The sequence below is a fragment of the Tinamus guttatus genome, unplaced genomic scaffold (genome assembly GCF_059628265.1).
Source record: "Tinamus guttatus ecotype Peru unplaced genomic scaffold, ASM5962826v1 Tinamus_guttatus_pri_ptg000749l, whole genome shotgun sequence".
NCBI classification, from domain to species: Eukaryota; Metazoa; Chordata; class Aves; order Tinamiformes; family Tinamidae; genus Tinamus; species Tinamus guttatus.
Genome location: NW_028289283.1, coordinates 2,418,028 through 2,439,569, shown reverse-complemented (window position 1 = coordinate 2,439,569; position 21,542 = coordinate 2,418,028). Strand labels below are relative to the sequence as shown.

The window sequence follows — 21,542 nt, the reverse complement described above, 5'->3', positions numbered from 1 at the left end:
ATTTCCCCTCCAAGGGATCTGGTGCTCAAGCAGAGATCAGAATAACTCCAATAAATCAAAAAGCAACTAATTACACTAATTACAATAAAATTATGGGCTGAGCTGAAGGTTTTTTTGCGAAAAAGGGTGGATTATAGAATCTGACGCTACCAATTGTCTTAGGATTTCTTAGGTTATGCCCACTGAAATGTAAGCAGCACTACTTACATCTTCTAAATCAATATTTTGAGCAGTTGATGCTAAGATTTTAAAAAGCTAAAAGAAAAAAAAAAGTAGGGGTTTTCTCTTTGGAGGTATATCTCTTGAAGTGGTATCTTATTTTAAGCATTTTTAAGATTCTGAATTAAACTGGGGACATACACGTGTCCTATATGTTGTTCTTCTGGGGCTTGCAACATGCTTCCCAGAATAAAACATAAATCCTATAGAAGTTCTGAGTAGTTAAAGATGTTATTTTTTCAGTGACAAATCCCTGGTAATGATAGTATAATGAAAGATACATTCTTACTAAGAATGTATCTCCATTCTTATTTTTACTTGCTACCTATGAAAAAATTAAAAGGGCTTAAAAAAAGGAGGGGGGGGGTTGGTTTTCCTTGAAACATGAACTGGCCCAACATCTTCCATGTTTGTGAACTTACCACACAAACCTCTTAAACGGAGGATGGTTTCTTGATTAACCATTAGAGGGCACTCTTCTCTCCTCTGAAAAGGAAGCATACCAAAAGCCTCTTCAAGCTTTTCCAGCGTATTTTGAGGCCTTAATCTAAAGGTAAGCGAAACAAAGCCCAACAGAGACATAACTCTTGATGATCCATAGCTGCTTTCTTGAGAAGCTTAGTCTTTTGCCTGAATTGCAGGCTGAATTTTTGTATCTTCTTCCTAGAGTTCGAACTGGAGAGGATGATCCTCTTGTCCAAAACGCACCGTCATTCCAATGCACTGCAGTAGTATTGTATGCTAGCCCAGAAGTGGCCATTTCCAGCTGCAAATGAGCTCTTTCCGTGCATAGATGGTGTATTGCAATGTGTATGCTACATAAACTCTGAAAAGTGCTGCATGAAAGATGCTATGGGATTGCTAATTACTGTGACACAATGACTTACCTTTCTGGACCATAGGCCTAAATTCTAGTCATTAATCCCCATGACTAAAAGAGTATGAAGAGATGCACAATGTTTTACCAGGAACTAGTTTTCAGACTTCAAAGGCTACAGTACAAAGCATAATTGGTAAATATTATGGATGTGTATTGCAAAATGCTGAGCTCCATGAAAGAATTCTGAAAAGGAAGTATTTTAAAATTGTTGTTGCTTAAAAAGCATGCACGTTATGGTTAATAGAGCCCAGATGCTTGCTGTTTTTTGAAAATTTTAGCGAAGTAAAACAAAATAGTGTTTTGGTGCCTGACAGCCTGAAATGTGATCTTTTTTTAAAAGGATGTTTTAGCTGTATCAACCTAGCATTAAAGTACTTTACAAATTTTAGAACTGTAGCTTTCTCAAATGCCATTTTTATAATTCGGCTTTGAAATGTAGCCAAGGGTAAATATTCATAAGGAAAGCATTGGGTTTGCCCTGTGGTCTGGTGGGCAGTGCCAAATTAAAGTCAGAATCCTGCACAGTTCACGCTACAGCTGAAGAAGAGTATCCTGAGGCACTGCTGTTTCCAGCTCACTGCGAGATGGAAGACGAGAAAAGAAGCAGAAGGCAAATGGCCTGGCCTTGGACTCATCACTGGTGCCTGTCCAAACATTCCCCCAAAAGTGTAAAGAAAATGATCAATGCTTTGGGGCCATCTCTTTTCCATTTCCCTCAGGACATGTCGCTTGTCTCCTGCGGGAATAGCTTGCCTGGCTCAAGCAGCTTCTCCTCCATGAAGTTTGTGTTGTAAGCATTTGTTTAGCCTCAAATGCACAGATGTCACTCTGAGCATAAGGCAACATCTTCTAAGGATGGTAAAGGAGATGAGAAAGAAAGAATGGATAAGGAAAAAAATAAGATAGCAGTGAAGAGCAAGAAGAGGTGACGAGGTGTGATAAAAGTGAACTTCATGAGATATTTGATGGGAAAATTGCCACAGAAGTTGTGGGAGTGATAGTTTCTGCTGTGCATTGTCAGACTCTGGAGAAACCTGCAGATAAATGCGAAGGCAGATGAGGTCTCATGGCCTGGAGGAAACTTCTCTTACACAGAAATGACTATTGGGCCAACGAAATATGTTGGTAAGTTACCAAGCTACTTGAAAAAGTGTATGCATTGTATGCAAAAGTGTAGGCAAAAGTGTATTCATACAGTATGAGAGTGAAAGAGAGAGACAAAGTACCTGCACTTGGTATCGAACTTTAACAAGGAGTTAACAATCTGATACTTGGTTCCCTAAAAGGGGATACACTCTGGTGAGCCTCTGGTGAGTTCCTCTTGGAACAAAATAAACCTGTCAGGATCTTCAGCACTAAATGACGGTTAAGTTTCTTAGAACTGACCTTGTTTTGGGGAGGAGAGATTTTTGTTTATAAATACCAATTGGATTACCTAGGCAAAGCGGCAAGGTGATGATGCAGGAAGTCATCAACGAAGCTGTAACACAGACATCACTGGTGAAGTCATCACTATATCATATCCCATTTCCTCAACTACTGTGCTCCAGACTTTCCTACCGGGGGCAAGAGAGGACTTGAGCTGGAGTTTCAGCACGGAATCTTGGCCCTTTTGAAGTTGGTGAGAGTTTTGCCATGGACTTCAGTGGGACCAAGATTTCACCATGCCATGCCCATTAATTCTCATCAAGACATTCAGTGAGGGAGCTAATTATAACAGTGGTTTCTGTGATGTGGGCAGCCACAAATTCATTTGCTAAGCATCCATCTTCTACTAACAGCTTTTCCTCATTAGGGACTTTAGTCCTAGCCCTACAAAATCCCATTGCCTTCACTGGAACACAGGGCATAGTCCAAAGTTGTGGTCATTTGGGCAGTCACTGCTGGCTGAAGGAGCTCCATCTTCCATTCCTTGCTGTCCTGTGAGCTAACATGACTGCTAGTCCAGCTGCACTAGGAACCTAGCCCGGGAACTAATCTGAGTACAAAAAAATCCCTGCAAAAGCTTTTGTATCATTGAATCCTCCTCTGAGGCTGGAGGTAAGGGTATGCCTGTGCAGTAGATTTTGTAGATGGTCATTCAAAGGCTTCGATTGCTAAGCTGGGAGGTAAGGAATGCCTTACAGATTTCCTAGCTGTTGAAGCCTTTGACTGGATTTGAACTGGCAAACCACGATTTCTGTTTCTAAGGGTAATGAAAAAAATACTAATCAACAAGAAACTCTTTCTAACATAAAGCAGGCATTCTCTCTATTCCCACTTGCTTCATTCTGACTTCAAGCCCCAATAAAGGAACATATAAAATATCTCTGAGAAAGCCCATCTGCCAGGGGCATGTATGTGTGAGGTAATCTTGCCTTCCATCTTACTTCGTAAAAATATCAGTGGAGTTTATTCTGTGTGTATGAATTGGAACTAAAGATGAATGAGAGTGACTATATAGGCTTGGCCTCAAATCCTAAATATAGATGGGTAAACAGGTTTTAAGAAGGCTACATAGATTTGAATAGAAGTAGAAGCATTTGACTCTACAAAGACTGTGGGAAATAATGGATAGGCTGAGGTAGGGGAAGGCGATAATCATTAAATAACTTAGAGGAATGGACTATCATTAATGACTATCAGGAAAGGAAGATGTTTGAATTATACCAAAATGGTGAAATGCATGTATGAGAAGGATGGGAGCATATAAAGTTTGAATACTAAAAATAAAACCAGTCATCTTGGACAGCAGAGAAGATGTCTTCAACAGTGACAGCAAACAGGCGGGTGTTCAGGCTCCCAAGGGAGATAGCCGAGGCACCAGAATGTTTCCAGCAGAAACAGGTAAGATGCTAGAGAGAGTAGCATGTAGAAAAATGTTTTGTATGAGCAACATTATGACCTTGTAGTGTAAGCTGAAAAAAAATCACCCAACCCTCTTTGTTTTTAATCTGATTCCAATTAAACAGAGCAAGCAGAACATCGTTCCCTCCGCCAGTTTCTGCAACATCTAGTTGTGACACCAAGGGGAAGATGAGGGTTATCTACTGTATGGATGCATTTTTGCGTGGGAAGTCTTTACCCCTGAGCATCCATCTGGCTCTTGTTCGAGTTTGCTCAGCCTCCCAGCTGATACTGCAGTAAAGAGGGAAACTATTTCACCCAGCAGAGTCAAGGACAACATTTTGTAACGCAGACATGGCCTAAGGCAGATGCTGCTCTTCAGCTGCATTGTTTACACTCTCAAGATCTCCTTTTGCAACCTTGAAGACTGGAAATACACTTCTTTTTGCATATAATTTTGACTGTTACTCTTTTCCAGTAAAAGTCGAGTCTGGTATTATCACATGACTCCAGGAGCTATACAGCCTGATGGGAGAGTCAATCCACAGTGCCTGGACCTTTAATCTGACCCAGATGTTATCTCCTACTGTAATCAGAAGAAAAGCTATGAAAAAATATGTTCAACAGATATGAAATTAAAAGTTAAATGCCTCCATAAGTTTCTAATAACTCTAAAAATAATACAGGCCTTTGAATGTAAGGATTTCAAATTTTGCTTCAAGTTGTTCATGTTGCCTCATAGCTTTACGCTACTGAACAGTTGTCATATTCTGTGAGGGAGTGAGAACGTGGCATGTATACATTTAGATTTAGCAGTCCTTGTAGAAATCCTCATGTAGTCCGTAAACTGGAAGAAAAGCAAGAAAGATGGCATTTGTATTGCTTAGGAGGAAAGAACAAAATTTGTAAAGAGGGAAGCTTTTTTTCCCCATTAGGGCATGTTAGCAAGTCATAAACTTTTTTTTTTTTTTTTTTTTTTTTTAAGAGTGTGTTTAAATAAATACAGTTTGGGAAAAGATCAAGTTCTGCCAAAGCGTGGCACATTAGCTACACTGTGGTGTTCATTTTGCTCAGGTTGTAACTACTGCTCACATCGGCGTTAATGCCATTTGGTTTAATAAGGGGGAAGGGCGTAGGGAGAAAAAAAAAAAACCGCCCCAAAATGCTGCGAAATAAATCACGTGTCTGGACGTCCTTCGGTTAAGCAGCAAAGCAAAGCCCTACGGAGAGCGGAGCATGTCTTAAGCGCGGCTCTGGGCAAGACCAAGGTTGCCACTCCTGAAAGCGCAGGCAGTGGGGGGAACCCTCATAACTTAATTCTCCAGTGCCGCCTGCGGGGCACTGCTTTTTTTCTTGATACTTCAACATGACGCACCCCGCTGCGGGGTGCCCCTAACACTCCCGTTCCCCGGGAGAACTCCGGTGCGGGGCCGGGCACCCCGCGCCACCGCGGCCGCTTCCCCCCGGTTCCCACCGGGCCGGGCCGGGCCGCGCCGGGGTAGCCGCCCGGCCAAGCCCGTACACGGCAACCCCCGGTCCGGGCGGCCCCGCAGCGCCCACGGCCACCTGAGGGCGGCGGAGGAGGAGCCGCAGGGCGGCGGCGGGGCCCTTTGTCCTGCCGCCGCTCCGCGCCTGAAAGTAGTGCCGTCCCTCCCGGCGCCGGGGTTGTTGTTGCGAGAGCCGCATCGCACACGGGAAGAAAAAAAATAGAAAAAAAAAAAAGAAAGAAAGGAAAAAAAAAGAAAATAGAAAAAGATGAAGGGGAGGAGAAATGCTGCGGGCGGGAGGCGCGTCGGGGGAGGGGCGCGGGGCGGGGCGGCGCGGCCGCGGGGCGGCGCGGGGGCGGCCGGTATCCGTGCGCCTGTGCGCGCGGGGCGGGGCGCGGCGCTGCATGGGGGAGCGGCGGCGGCGGCGCTCGCGGCGAGGCGGCGGCGGCCGGGCCGGCATGGAGGGAAGCGGCCGCGGCAGCAGCGGCGGCAGCAGGAGCAGCAGCAGCAGCAGCGCGGCGGGGCAGCCGGCCTGCTAGGCGGCGGCGCAGGACGGTTTGCGCCGTTGCCCTTCCCCGCTCCCCCTCTCCTCCCGCTCCCCGCTGCCTGCTCGAAAGTATGAACTGGCCGCGGCGGGGCTGCCGCTCTCCTCCTCCTCCTCCGCCGCCGCGCCGCCGGTGAGAGGGGAGCGAGGGAAGATGGGCGCCGTCCTGCGCAGCCTGCTCGCCTGCAGTTTTTGTTCCCTCATGAGAGGTGAGCGGGGCGGCGGGCGGGGGGGAGGAGGGAGAGAGGGAGGGAAGGGGCGGGCAGGAAAAGTTGACGGGGCTGTTGCGAGGGGCCATGTTGTGCGGAGCCAGCCGGGAAAGGCCCCGGCGGCCGCCACGGGCGCCCTGCGCCGCCGCCCCGGCCCGGCCTTGCGCCGCGGCGGCCCCGGCGCCATCGCCTCGCGGGCGCCCTTGGCCTCGCCACCCGCAGACTGCCCCCAAGAGCCCCCCGAAACAGCCCCCCGCGCCCGGGGGCTCGTGCTCTGCCTGTCCGCCCGCCGAGGTCGCCCCCGTCGCCGGGGAGCAGCTCTCCCCCTGCCTGCCGGGGAAAGACCCTACTTCGTTATTTATCTTCTCTCCTTTTAGTTCTTTTCTCCCTGCGGGGAGCCCTACTGCACCCCGCCCCCCAGCCAAGTGGGGAAGTCCGTCTGTTTATTTCATTATTGCTATTATTAAAAAAAAAAAAAAAAAAAAAAAAAAAGGCAGTACTGCGCTGAACGCCGCCGCGGTGAGCGGCCCCGCTCGGCAGCGCGGGGCCTGCGGGAAGTTGGTGCCGCCGCGTCCCCCTACGGGGAGCCCCGCGCGCGCTGCTGCCCCTGCCCCGCTCGGGCACGGCCGCCGCTGCGGCGGGGGGGATCCCTGCGGAAAAACGGGAGCGTTTGTTCTGGTGCCGCGAGTAAACTTGAGAGCAGCGTCCGGTTCTCTTTTGTTTGCTGCTCTTGGGGTGAAAGTGGCCGTGGTGTTTGCATCCATCGTTTTGCAGTTTATTTGTATGTTTTTATTTCACACCAGATGGGGGAGATTATTAACTGTTAATACTTGCAGAAAACAGTCACCTTTTGATTTAAAAAATTAGTCTGTCACTGCCAACAGTCTGTTTTGAAAGCTGGAGGGAAGGTAGTTTGAGTTGAAGGAGCTGGTCTATAGCCAGTTGCTTAGGTCTCTAGAAAATATATATTTTTTCCTTTCCATAACTTTTTTTCCCCCCTCTTTTCCCCTATGCATCTGTTTGCCATATTGTATCCTGTTTGCAAAGATTCAAGTACACTTATTTAAATAGGCTGTGTAATATTTTGTAGTCCTCCTGTGACAGTGAAGACCAATTTTTGAAAAATTTGGTTGGTTCTGGACCATGGAGAAATCAGTGTTCCGATTAGTTCATTTTCTTGTATAGCGACTGTTCTCGTTCTTGATAAAACGTTCACCTGGCTCCAGCTTGGTGAACCACCTTAAGCTTAAGTTCAAATGACAGCTCCACGAGTTCCTGCACTCGTGTTGCTTGGTAAGCTGCCTGAAATCTCCCTCTTCTATTTGTGATGTGATAATAATCTATTTACCTATATCCATCTATATAATTTATATCTACCTATTCTAGGTAGATAATAAACTGCAGGAACAGCTGAACTCTGAAGAAACAGAAATCAAATTTTATTGCCTGCAATCCTCCCTAACAACATCTATACCAGCAGAATTGGTTTAAAGAAGTTTGCCTTGTAAGAGGTGTCAGCAGCTCCTTAATGAGGCAAAGGCAGCACCAGCATGAGTATGAATAAATCCATACACTAAAGTAGCGGTATAGTTACCAAGTTCACTATTTAGTTTGTGAGTTGAGTGTTATGAAGAGTTGGGAAGCGGCAAGCCAAGGTTTTGGAGACTGAAACCCAGAAAATGTCATCGCGTGTATCTGTGGATTGCAGCATCCACTGCTTAGAAAAGAGCCTCCCTGTTGTCGCTGACTTAGAAAAAGCAAATGGACAGAGGTGCACAGTAACTATGATCAGTAGGGTAAGGAAGTGGTGATAGATGTGTTTACCAATCTGGAAAGGATTAAAATGGATAACCTGGAAGTGCAGTGTCCTGTAAGCTTATAGGGATGTGGAGAAGTACCAGGCAGTTGCTGTGCAGAGACAGATGCGCAGCATAGGGCACCTTTCTACGAAAGCAGTCCAAGGATGGTGAGCCAGACTGTATAGCCACTTTCAGGGCAGATACCTGGATTTGTGAGGGCCAGAAGGTTAATGTCACTGCAGCCTGCTGGGAAGGCTCTGTAATTTCTTTCGGATTCCGGTTGCTGGAAGAAAAGGGGTCACTTCCCAGGAACCGCCAGGCCATCGTCACAGTCTGGCATCTCTAGCGCTCTCTTAGCCATGGTCTGACGTTGGGGATAGAGGTTTCTTCCCCTCCAAACAGGGCATGTGGGAGAAAGCTTGTCCTGCTTCCTGGCTGCTCTGCTGTGCTCGTCGTGGCAGCTGTGAGTCCTGTCGGGATCTCGCTGAATAACTGACGGCTGCAGAGAGGCCAGAGCTGTGACATCCTATCTGCCCGATACTTTGTAAGTGGGAAGCTGAGGTTTCATTTTTTTAAAAATACATGATAAATAGATGTTTTTTTCTTTTGCAAGTGTTCATGGTTTACTTTTCTTCCAGAAAGAACTCTCCAGTCAGGATGTGAGTGCAGCTTTGTTTTGTTTTGAAATGCTGATCATGCAAAGAGTGTGTGAAGTTGTTTGAATAGAATCTTACAAATTATATTTGTGCAGAGGAACTGAATGTTGCAGATCTCTGGGCTTAAGGTCAGTTTTTGAAGAAGTGAAAATGCCCACTTGGTATGGGCATTTAAGGGGCTCTTCTCAGCCCCTCAAGTGCTCAGAAGTTTGCTGTAATTTGTTGCTTTCATTAACTTGCTTTCAGTAAACAGACTGTCTTTCCCTTTTTTGTCCTTTTAGACGAGGACTGGTTTGTAGGTAGCTTAGAAGCACTTAATGGTCGAGATTTGCTAAGTTGTAAGCAGCCTGAAGTGTTTGTGCGTATTTTTCTGCTATATAATACTTGAGTATTAGCAATGAGACATGCAAATATTCTTTTTGTAATCATGGTGTGTTTTCTACCCAACCTCGAATCAACCATGTTTTATTTGTATTTCTGTTTCTACTCACAATCTACATGATTGCTAATTCATTTCTTCCTCTTCTGTCTCTCCATAAGTTATCTAAGATTAGTGTGATCTAAGGTGCTTTAATTAAATCCACAAGTACTTTCATAGGTTTTCCATTTGTCTCTGTAGTTTCACTGTCATCAGATTGACTAAACAATAAGTATTTTTTTTCTTTTTAAAAAATTAGGATATCAGAAGGCTTGATAGTGTTTGATGTGTCTGGGGGATGTGAATAAGGTGAAGTAGCATTTATGGAAAGATGTTCTGAAGGTATGTGGAAACTGTGGGTATATGGAATGGAGCTGCAGATCTCTAAACACACGTATATAAAGGTGATGGGCTCCTTATATCCTTCAGTTGGAGTTTTTTAAAGTTATCCGGCTGAAAAGCTGCTTATGTTCATAATGTTTTACAGAAATACTGCTTAAAGGGGTGTTAATCTTATTCAGATTTCATTTTTCCCCTGTGAATTGATTACCATCTGTTTTCCCTGAGTCACAGATAACAAGGGGATTTGCCTGGAATTTTCAGGATGGGTTAAGAAAGAGGGTTTTTTGCAGGAAGGTAGGGCAGGAACTAGTGCAGAGGAGCCTTTTAAACTGTCTGTCTTTGGGAACTGGAGAAATCTGATTCCTTTGTACATTTGTAATCCACCTTCATGATGTCGCGTCTCAAAAATGCCAGTTTCAAAAAAAATAACTGCTGTAGTGCACATAATATGAAGTTTACTTTTTAGTTTGAAATCAAGCAGGTCTCTCTCTCTCCCCCCCCCCCCTTTTTTTTTTTTTTTTTTTTTTTCTTGGGGAATGGGTAGGGGAAGAAAATGGGAAGAAGCGGCTCTCATCTGATCTGTCACCATTCCATCTCCTCTGCCAGTCTTCAGAGTTAAACACTGTGTTCTTTGTCCCCAGCATTTTTGGCCTCGTTAATTTCCTGGAGGATGCTTGCTAGTAGGGTTGCTTTCCTGGTGGCTTCATCAAGAGTCTGCTTCGTTGTAGGATGGGGCGAGCATGTGTCACTCTGGAGAGTCACCTGAAATGCAGCTGTTACTGCAGCTTTGCTGCATGCTGCTGCTCGTGGCTGAGCTGCTGCTGGGTCCCCTCTCTGTGCCTGGCAGAGCTCTCTGCTCCTCCTGGGAGACCCTTGCTCTTCACCTGCTTGACTGGAGGGAGGCTTGCTTGCTAAAGTGCTGCGTTGAAAGCAATTGCTGCTGGTGAAGAATTTATGTGAGTAAGGAATTATTACAAGTTCTTGCAAATATCAATAATATTTTTTTGCTCATATTAATGTAAAGCAACTGGCTTGTCCCCTTGCAGTTTAGCCATTGAAAGGCTGTAGTTCACAAATGTTGATTGCTGATATGGGAACATGATGTATACAATGGCAGGCAGTGACTGCTTACAGTTTTTCTGAGTCATTGTAGTGAAGGTCCTACTAGTGGGTAATTGCTCGTGACTGACTTTATTAGGTCAAATACATTAATTCTCCTCTAATAACAACTTTTGTTTATACAACTTATGCCTCACTTGTGCAGTCTGACCAGAGTTCCAAAATATACACCACTGTAAACAAAAAAGCTGCATGATTCTTTTGAAATGCAATTGTCCAAGGCTTGGAAAGAGAAAACATTGCATCTTTAATGCCTTTTGCATAAAGGCTGGGTATTGACACCCTAAATATTAAATAGCTTTTTCCTATTTATAGTTGGCAGACAGACTTACAAACTTGAAGAGACTTCATTTAGCTGTCCACATATTCTTTTACTGTATTTCTTTTATGAAGAGAGATTCACATTGTGGCAAGGTGCACTGTTTGCCTCACATGAGTAGAATTTGGTCGAATACAGTGATGCTGTAGAAATTATTTTGTCAGAGCTGTTGCTTCTTACCATCATGTTTGCCTGTGTTGGTTATGAAAGTCTATTTCCCCCCCTAGTTTTTGTGATTTACTGGCTAGAGGCATTTCTATTTCGGTGCAATTGGCATAGTCTCCCACCAGCTTCGAAATGCAGTCAAACCTACCAGTTTATGAATAGAATGTGAATATTGTTATATCTTCTTCTATTTGATTAATGATATACTTTTAAGATCGTACTATTCAAAGTGTAGTTTAAAAACATTAGTTTGGTTAGTAACTTTTGTTGTTGTGAAACAAAGTATTTAGAGAAAGAGAAACATATCAGTTCAAAAGATGAAATGCTTTTTGGGCTTGATGCTATTTCTCATTATTTATATGGAGAGAACAATAACAAATGTTTTTAATATAAACAGAGATGGAAAATGGCAACATTTGTGCAGATTTCTTAAGTATCTTGTTACAGGATCACATTACTAAATGGAGTTACTCCTTTGTGATATAATCAACATGGCAGAAATGGAATTATAATTATAATTCTGTTTGAGGGCCATGTGTGAGCCCTTGATGTCAGCTCTGAAAAGTAATATCCGAGACAGAAAATCTTAATCAGGTAGCGACATAATTTTGCTTAATCAAAAATCACTTGTTTTCGGTCCCTAGTCCGACACAGAATTATACTTTTCTCCTTTATATTTGTCCTTATTTTTTTTTCCCTCAGCCTGTTCCCAGAGGGAAAATGTACTTCATACATAACTCTTTATGCTTAGCAAACTTATCAATAATAAACATTCTCTTCTCTGTTATCAAATTCCAGGTTTCTAGACAGAGAATGTTTGCTGTAATTCTGGAAGTTAAGGTTGCGATAAAAGTAACAGAAGCATAAGGTGTCTTAGAATTTCAGATTCTTTTTCTTTAATTGTTCTGTCAAAGCAATGAATCAAATGCTTGCACTTGTATCATTAGTCTTAATTAAAACATTAGCTCTTTGCTGCAGAAATCCAAGAATTATTTTGTGTTGACATGGATTAATAGAGAAAGAGTAGGGGTATTAAAATTAGTAATGGGAGAAGAATAGGAGAAAATAATTTTTAGACCTTGTATTAGCTTCTATTATGTTCATCTGGAAAATCCGGTGGAAATATTAATTCAAAAAACAACAGTTAGACTTTCTAATATAGATATTAGTGAAGTTCATAAAATCATTAAGAGTTTAATTTTAATTACTAAATCAGGTTATATTTGATTTGAAAGAAACTGTCATTCACACTTTTCAAAGGATCATGTGTGAGTTTATGTGCATTTTTCATGTTTTACTGTGTGTCATATAAGCCTTTTAAAGCTATGTCATTAATGAGGCTGGAGTATAAATGTCTTTGATTAAAAATAATGCAGGAACAACAGCATTTCCAAAGTAAAAAGAAGTCCCAAAGCAAAAACAAATGTGTAGTGATCTTCTAAATTCTTGAAGTAGGTGTGTACCTTTTTCCTTACCCTTTGGCCTGGAAATAGCATTTATTAGATTAACTTATAGTAAATCATCTTAAGACTCAGTTTTCAAAACAATTTTAAACAAATACCTTTGGCTGATGGAAAGTTTGGTTTTAAGCTTGTACTTCAAGCACTTTGTTTCTGTTTTATGTAAATGATTTTTCTAGTTCAGTGTGCAAAGCTGTTGATAGTTGCCCTGTGTTTCGAGGACAGCTATGTTGCTATACAAGGAAACCATGAATTTGTATGGAACTATTTTTTCACTAGTAGGAGGTAGAACTTTCTTGATTCTCAGTAGTTGTAATGGGTCAACTCAAAAAGATGCTGTTCACTGGGCTTGATCTGGAAAGTATGCTGCAAAGAAATCATTGGGCAGCTCATCTGGTATTTGGGAGGGAGGGGAAAAATGAAGTGGGGATGAAAATGTGATGCGCTTCTGAGGCACTACTGCTGCTTCAAAATAATAAAAAACAAAACTTGCACCATAATGTCACAGCTGGTCAGTCCATGTGCTGACAGTATGTGTGTGTGTGGTGTTTTTTGGTGTGTGTGGTGTTTTTTTTTTTTTTTTTTTTTTTTTTTTTTGGAGTGAATGTGGGGTCACTTAGCCCTTCAGTTGGGATCCTCTGGGCTAAATTCTGAGTTCATGTTTCCTAACAATTTCTGAATAATTCTTTGTGCTCTAAAAAGCAACAATCAGAACAAACTGAACTGCTTTTCTTTTCCGTGAAGATACAGTGACTGGGCCTATTCTCATGTCTTGTCTGTCAGCACAGTTGGAGTCCCTCAGCTGCAGAAGGAGGTGAGCTGGCAGGGACAGCTGAGGGCAAACGCTCCTAACCATTCTGGGCTCAGACATTCGGGCAGTCCTTACAGTGACTGTCCTAGGAAGCCTAGGAACAAACTTCATAGCCTCCCTATTGCAGCTTGTCAGGGTGTGAGCAGTACCCAGGCTTTGGGTACTGGGTTACCTCTGACACAGCATCACAAAACTGTGCCCCTGTGCACTATTCAGGGAAAGGACATGAACTCCATTTGAGCTCCATAAGAAATCATGGTGTTGAAGGTGTGAAGGGGAGGTTGCCTTATGTCATCATGACTTCATGTTTGGATTGCAAAATGTTGGTGCTGTACACATGTAGAACACAAAGTGGTGTGGAATAGCAAACCAATTGTGCATGAGCAGAAGTGAGAGCTCAGGGGAAGTGTCAGGAACACAACTTGCCAGCAAAGGAGATGCTTTGAAGTTGCATGCTATCTTTGTTGTTAAATGATCTGTCCAGACTAAAACATAGGTGCTTCTAGTAAAACTAGGGAAGTATTACTGCCAATGTACATAGAATAGGTGATCTTCATCTACAGGACTGTGCATAGTTCTGACCACCTTTGGAGAGACTGGGAAGACCGACTTGAAGGAAGGTTAAGAGGACACTTGAGGAAGTGGAAAATCTAATGCTGAGATTTTTGTAGGCAAAAATATGGATCATGGTGGTACCTGGTCACATATGCCTATGAGCCTTCCCACTTTGCAGGGTCTGTTACTGTCCCAGTAAAGTGTGCTGTTCTGCTGGCAGGTCACCTCTGTTTTCCTTCTGCTTTGTGAAGCCCTCATGCAAGTAGTGAGATAGTAAGGGAATAGTGTTGTGGATGGTGGTGCAGAGCCTATCCATGTAGCATACCTCTCTGCTCAAGCTAGATAGCAGTCAGCAAGAGAGGTTCAGCAGACTGTTACAAAGATGTCAACTGCCTGTCAGTGTGGTGCCTCTTATCTCCACGAGGGTGCAATGGGGAGAATTTCAGGCAGGAGAGTCAGTGTCAGGGAAACGCGAATGGAGTGGCCTCTCTCTGTAAGGCGTTGTGAATGTGCTGCTGTGCATGGAGACTTGCTACAGCAGTTAGGAGGTGGCCTACGGTGGCTGGATGGCTGTGTTGCCGATCAAGGTGATGCCTGCTGCTCAGGAGGTCCCTTGCCTGAGTGCGCTGGGGTATGTGGCGTGCTTTGGCTGCCCTGTTCTGCCAGCCCCGTGGGCTTCGCGTGCCCACACCTGGCACTTCTATCCTTCACATGTGCAATTTTTTTTTTCTCTCATTTTCTTGACTTGCACCCTTCTGGTCTTTTAGGAAAGGATTTTTTTTTTCCATTATTCTGCAAGGTGATTTACTGCCCTTGTATCGGTTAGTCTGGGAGGATGCCTGGATTTTCTACAGCTCCTGGCTGGTCAAAGTTCTGCAAACTAACAGTAGAGTCTGAGCACGTAATCTACATACCATTGCTGCTGCTTGGTGCCTCTGCTTTTTCACTGATGTTTTGACTTATGTCATTCCCTGTCAATCCTGACCATCCCTGCAGACTTTGCTATTATCATCCGAACAGCTTTAGATTGTGGAAAGTTCTTTAGGTTAGCTAAAGAGGAAGGGTCCTCCATGACAAGCTTGGGCTGCTTCCTGCTTAATTGCTAAAGTCCAGGTTGCCTGCTGTGTCCTGCGAGTGTATTTGTGAGAACAGAGAAGTTCAGATAGAGGAGAGCTCTCCCTAGTGAAGGTGTAATGGGGGCTGATGTCAGTGCTGCTGCTGTTCGTTATTCTACCTGATTAAAAATTATATGGAAGAGACGGGGAAGTTGTGGCAGAGCACTCGGTGCAAAAACTCTGGCCTGCTGCTTGCTGAACTGAAACACCCATGTCATTCCTGAAGGTGGTGTGTTTTTTTTTTTTTTTTTTGGTGTGTGAGTTTGAAAATATGAACCATCCCTCTCTATGTCTCTTGGTCCTGGGTCTCTGCCTTTTGGGGAAGCTTTTGTTTTGTCTTTCATTGCAATGTGAAATCTTCTGATCAATACAATAATCTCCCGGACTCTTATTCCTGGTGTTGCCTCAGCCATCCACAACAGCCCTGCTTCATTACAGACGCTGCCTTCGTTTGTGTTTCTCCAGAGGAAGATGACGATGATTCTAGTTCTTATTGCAGTCTTTTTGCACCCCCACATTGCGGACAGGAGCCAAAACTTAAAACCCTGTACAAATCCCTTCTTCCTTATTCTTCTAAATTAAGGAACAAAACACAGGCATTCACAGAGGACAAATAGACAAAATTCCTTATCATGAGCAATGCTGAAGGAATTTGAAACCTGCGGAGTGAAAAGTCTTCTCCGCTGATCTGGACAGAGCCCATGTGTCAGCTGATAGTGGTGTGTTGGTCCCCCCTGCTCCCTGCGATGTTCTTGTGCAGGCTTTCTGTGGGCTGTGGGATATAAAAGGTTTTTCTGTAAAGAACAGTTGTGCAGAGGTTATAATTTTATAATTAATGGTCTTGTCTTTTTTTTTGGTTCATCTATCCCTGTTCACCTGTCCTCCTTACCTTGGGGGCTGGATGTAGGTGCATGTTACCCCACCAAGGCATTTTGCAAATCCCTTGCACTGATGGAGCCTTATCTAGGTTGGTGTGTCATGTTTTCAGTGCTGCATCTTCTCTTTTTTAGTTCTTGTGTTTGCTGCATAGTTGGAAACTTGGCAATATTGAATCACCTTTGACTGCTCCAGGTTCTTCATGAGCAGATGAAAAGTGGGGGAGTTTGTAGCTTGGTGAATACCTGCCTGTGGTCTTCCAGTTTAACAGACTCTGGGTTTTGTGGAATGGGCTTTCACAAGGATGTCACTTTTAGCACTTGGGCCCCATGTTAGTGGCTGGACCACACTGGGAGATGTTGGCACAAATGAGCTTGGCCACCTCTGTTCTCGTGGCTCCTCTTCCTCCATTAGAGGTTAGCAAGCCACTGTTTCTTGCCTTTGCTTGGTGTATCACTGCTTGTGTTGTGATGAACTGGTTCTAGGTGATGTTTGACTGAAAGCTACTTTTCTTTTCTCTTCTTTCTTTCTTCTTTTTCTGCTAATGTAGCTGTCTGCACTGTCTCACTGTGGTGTCAAGCAAGCACTCATGCAAAGTAGAGGTCAGGAACGTGCAGCTGAAGGTGGAGCCGGGGAGAAAGCAGTGTGTGGCTCCAGTTGCTTCTTGAGCAGATCCAACAGGCTGCCAGCAAAAGGGGGAGAGCTGCCCCTTTCCAGCTCCCTGCTGATCACCTCATGTTGGTTTTGGAGTTTGCTGGACTCGTTCTTGACTTTGACTCGCTAACCCCGTTGAACCTTTCACTGATGCAGTGATTTCAAATCAGCTTGAGGAATGGCCCTTAACTAAGCAAAGGGTAGAACTGCCCTGCCGGGGTTTGGAAATAAGATAAAAGGGAGGGGAAAAAATGGAAAGATGCTGAATTGCCTCAACCAGTCTGAATTCCTGCTCAGTGGAGAGAAGAGTGGGGGAGGGGAAAGAGAGAGACGGAGGCGAAAGAAAAAGAAAAAAAGTGCCTGTTGTAGGTAGCGCTGACCTCATGGCACCCAAAGGTGTCACAGAAAGTGGAAGGGACCAAGTTTGTGGGAAAAGCCTCTGGTTGTGATAGTCTCATTACAAAAAGGGTGTGATAAATTCTGCCAGTTTAAAGATGCCTTTTAATTTTTCAACTTTTCTTTTTATTCTAGTTCTGGTGAAATGATTTTATTCTTTATGTTGGATCATCCCTTTTAATCCCGTGGCTGCAACCTTTTAAATCTAGTATTAGATGTTTACAAATAAGATGTACAAAAAGAGACTAAACTAAAGTTTTAAGGAAGCAAGACTTGCTTGTCTTTGGGATTAGCATGTTTCAGTACTGGGGAGGGAGACGATTTTTAGCTAAGAAAAAAGATTAGAAAAGATTTTAGCTAAGAGCAGTATCTTGGTATAAGATGTAAAATTAGGTGGTAAGGAGTGAGATTTTGATTTGCAGCTCTAGAGGCAGAGGTAGGTCAAAAAGGCGAAGGTTGAATTTTGAGTCTGATAGGACTCAATATGAATATGGAAAGCACTATGTGATTAGCTACATTAAAAAGCGGGTTCAGTGACGGAAGCTCTGTGACTCGAACAACAGACTTTTGTGGTTGAAGTATGTTTAATTTTTTTCTTGTTGCTTATGTTTGCAAAGGAAACATTCTTGTTGGCTGATGTGAACAATGAGAACACTTTTATAGCTAAACATAGCTCTTAATCTGAGTTGAGCTCTTTGTAATTGGAAGAATAAACTGCATATTTGAACATGCATTATGGGTTTCATAATTTCGGGGTTTCTTTTTCTGCTAAAGATAGACATTTTTCTTTTATTTTTCAAAGTGTAGATATACTTTTCAGTGTGTTACGATTTGATGCAGTTGTTATTGTTTGTGATCTCTACAGAAATATAAGAGAATAGAGAGATCTGCTTTGGCTTCATAAAAGGGAGGAAAAGGCTGCATCTCCTGGTCCTATCAGAAATTCAAGTGAAACAGGTGCTTAGCTTTGAAGGAGTGTCTTTGGGATACCTTCCTGCAGGTGGTTAGAGTGGTGCATGATGTTATTTGAGAGCCATTCTTTTCAGGTCCTTTGGATTTTGGGTCCTACGTATCTCAGTCTTCCGCAACAATTTTCCTTTTGGAAAAAGATGCTTCTGTTTGATTCAAGCAAGTGGCAAAGACGATACTTGATAACAGTGCTGCTGGCTTCAGTCATTTGGCTTCATTGGCTATTAAAGCCTTTGTGATTTCTGGGAACGGTTGGAAAGGGTAAGGGAACAAACCTGTTTTTTATTATTTTGGTGCTGCGTGCTTGGTTCCTGAATGTCGCAACAAATTGGAGAGCTTCACGTCCTCGTCCACCAGGCCCGCGAATGTGCCGTGAGCCGCGGCTCTGAACGCGTCTGCGCACAGCTGCATCCTCGCTGGGCTGTGTCCAAGCCACCGCTGAAGACCCGTACCGCTTGGAGGCGGATGTTTTCTACAGTTAGGTGCGAGCTCTGGTGTGAGCGAACAACCTGTGCGAGGTGCTCGTGTTGGGCTTGGCAGTGTCCACGCGCTCAGGGGTGACGCTCGATGTGCTGGGTGTTCCCATCAGGCGTGTGCTGCAGATCCTGGTGCGCTCGGCCGCATGTTGTACGTAATAACGCAGCGCGCATCTGTGCCTGCACTTACCTTGTTCCTAATGCGGGGCTTGCTGTCTTGTTGGAGAGAGCTCTACCAGATGGCTGCACGCTTTCCTGTGCTGCACTCAGTGACACTGAGGTGGCTAGTAGGTGCCTTTTTCAGGTTACGCTTGTATGGGGGATTTTTGAAAGGAGGCAGTTACCTTACATATCTGTGGGGGGGCGGTTAATGTATATACACTGCTTTAACTTACTGATTTCTTTTCTTCTCTACATGCGCATTCTTTTTAAGCAACATGTAGTTAAAGAAATTCTACTGTGCTATGTCCTAAGTCTTTAGGAGGCGGGAAGTTAGGCAAGGCATTAAAAAAGTAAGATAATAAACCCATTTAATGAAAGGATCCTGCTCTATAATTTAGAGGTCTACTGCTTCTCTGTGGAAATAGGTTCTCTAAACTGATGTTTTTTGCACAGTCAAGAATTTTCTACACATTAAGGATATAAATTTAATGCAACAATGTGTCCCCTCTCCCTCCATGTCCCGTGCCCCCTAAATTACTAAGGTAACTTTCTATGGAAAGTCAGATGATCATCATAGATCACTTTACATTCAGAGTTTCTAAAAGTAGGCAAGCTAAACAGTTTAATTTTCCAAGGCAAGGGGAAAGGCTTCCAAGCACATATAGCAGCACTTGTTTAGCTGCAGGTAGGTTAAGGAGTATGCAATGTCTTTGGCACTTCCTAGTATGCATGCAGCAGTGTCTTTGAATAGCTTTCCAGTAAGTAGGGTAGTAGTCTGATCTCAGAATTGTGATTTTTTTTTTTTTTTTTTTTTAAAATGTGTGTATTTATTGTGCAATGGTATTTTTAATTTCATTACGAATCCCCCATATAAGAACTGTATCTTTTCTGTCAGCAAAGCCTATTGGTTCTCTAAATGTGGACCTTTCTGTTAGGACATGCTTCCCTCCTGTAGTGGATGTCCTGTAGTCCACCTGTAGTGGTGAATAAATTTGGAAGTCTTTTATTAAATTGCTGTGGTGATAGGTACGTGAGCGTTTGGCATGCCAGTCGCAATGTGTGTCTAGATGCTGCTGCTAGGCTTTACCACGGTAGTGTCCATGTAATCACAGTGAGAGACAGGCATGTGTTTTGACAGTGATTTTTAAAGGGATGTTTTTTTTTTTCTCCTTTTTAAAAACAAACAACCACCCACCCCTCACACACGCACGCTTTTTTGAAGTAGAAACATGGCTGGAATTTTCAGGATCTTATACCTTGCTGGTAGTTAAGGCGAGTTTAACAGGCACATTACATTTTTAAAGGTGTATTTTCAGGGTTAATATTAGTCATCTTATTGAGTGAGTCTTCATATATGTTATATATGAAAACTGCAGCGTGTGCAAATTGATAAAGCAGACTAAGACTGTGAACGTAAAGGCTTTGCATTAGGGAGCTAAACACAAGAGTGGGGGAGTTTCAAAGAACTCATTGTCCAGCTTTGTACTTTTATCCTTTTCTCCACCTCTTCATAGTGATGCTTTATAAAATATTGTTTATCTTGGGCTGTGTAGAGCATTTTGTGTTTTCTTGCTTTATATAAAAAATATCTAGGATGTATGACTTTAAAGAGTAACAATACAAGAATGTCTCTTGCAGCCTCATGTGAATTACGTTTTTATGAAGGTTTGTTGGGCATTTATTACTATATTCTAACAAAAAACCATTGCACTGATGGCCAACGCTGAAGGCTTAGAAAGCTGCTTTACCTTCATCTTTCAGACTCTTATTTAAGCATACAGAAAAGAGTCATTTGGGCCCTTCAAACCTCTGTTTTCTTTGTTCTCTTCCTTTTCCTTTTAATCTTATTTTAATAATGCACAGCCCAGAATAATGAGCTGCCCATTACAAAGTTACCATCTTCAGTTGTAGCGCTGTTGAAAAGCACTCACTTAAAGGCTTTCAGTCAAACTTCAAAATACCCCCATTTTCTTTGATTTCTTAGTTTAGTAGTTGCACAGTCGTGTTGTGGCAGCCCCTAAGTTGTACTTGATTGGCGCGGTGTTAATGTCTCCGTCTAACCCCCACCCCTGATTTCTCCCCTTTAAAGGCGCCCCGCTGCTGCTGTATGCGAACCGCCGCGATCTGCGCCTGGTGGACGCCACGAACGGCAGGGAGAACGCGACCGTTGTCGTGGGCGGCTTGGAGGATGCGGCGGCAGTGGACTTCATGTTCGCGCAGGGCTTGATCTACTGGAGTGATGTAAGCGAAGAGGCCATTAAGCGAACAGAGTTCAATAAATCTGGGAGCGTACAAAATGTGGTAGTTTCTGGGCTCTTGTCACCTGATGGGCTGGCGTGTGACTGGCTGGGAGAGAAATTATACTGGACAGATTCTGAAACAAATCGGATTGAAGTTTCTAATTTAGATGGATCACTGAGAAAAGTTTTATTTTGGCAAGAATTGGATCAACCCAGAGCAATTGCCTTAGATCCTGCAAGAGGGTAAGTCTTTGCAAATTACTTTTTTGTTTGTTTAAGTACCAAAATCTCTGCTGCTTGTTTGTTAAATGATTCTAAATAATTAATTATAGTGTTATAAAAGGTATCTTAAATTGTTTTGCATTATTTCCTTTTCTTTGAGTGTGTTTTGAAAATAATTTACACTTCAGATTTTTCTTTTTGATTTGTAAACAATCTGGACTTATCAGACATGCAAAAATGTATGGGAGGAAATGATGCAGAGCCGGAGATAACAAATTTGAAAATGGGCATAGCCTGCTTGAAAGGCCATTACCTGCTGCTGACCAAGCTTGTCCCTCACTGCTATGTTGAGTGTGTGAAGTTGGTGGGGCCTTGTTTACTGTTGATGTTTATGCTTTACTTCAGTAGCATCATAACTGTGAGAAACCAGAGCGTGATGTTGATGGCGAGACATGTATTAGCAGTTAATTAGAAAACATACTGAAGGACTCTGCTGTCCACCTGTGAGGACTGTGTGTGATTTTTTTTTTTTTTTTCCTGTCTCTCCTTTTTTGATGTTCCATCTTTAGAATTAACCAGATCTAGAATGGATTTAATTCTTTCCAGCTCCTACTTCAGTCTTT

The 21,542-nt window shown here is 43.3% G+C and overlaps 1 protein-coding gene across 2 annotated transcripts in view; it reads left to right on the top strand.

Annotated features, from left to right (window-relative positions):
* The first annotated feature begins 6,039 nt into the window (after window positions 1–6,039).
* The window catches only part of LRP6 (LDL receptor related protein 6), a 114,229-nt gene continuing 98,726 nt past the window's right edge, over window positions 6,040–21,542 (top strand). For both annotated transcript variants that reach the window (XM_088537361.1, XM_088537360.1), the window contains exons 1-2: window positions 6,040–6,165; window positions 20,547–20,940. In XM_088537361.1, the coding sequence (XP_088393487.1) occupies window positions 6,111–6,165; window positions 20,547–20,940 (449 nt within the window). In that variant the 5' untranslated portion in view covers window positions 6,040–6,110. The remainder of the gene's footprint in view (window positions 6,166–20,546; window positions 20,941–21,542) is intronic.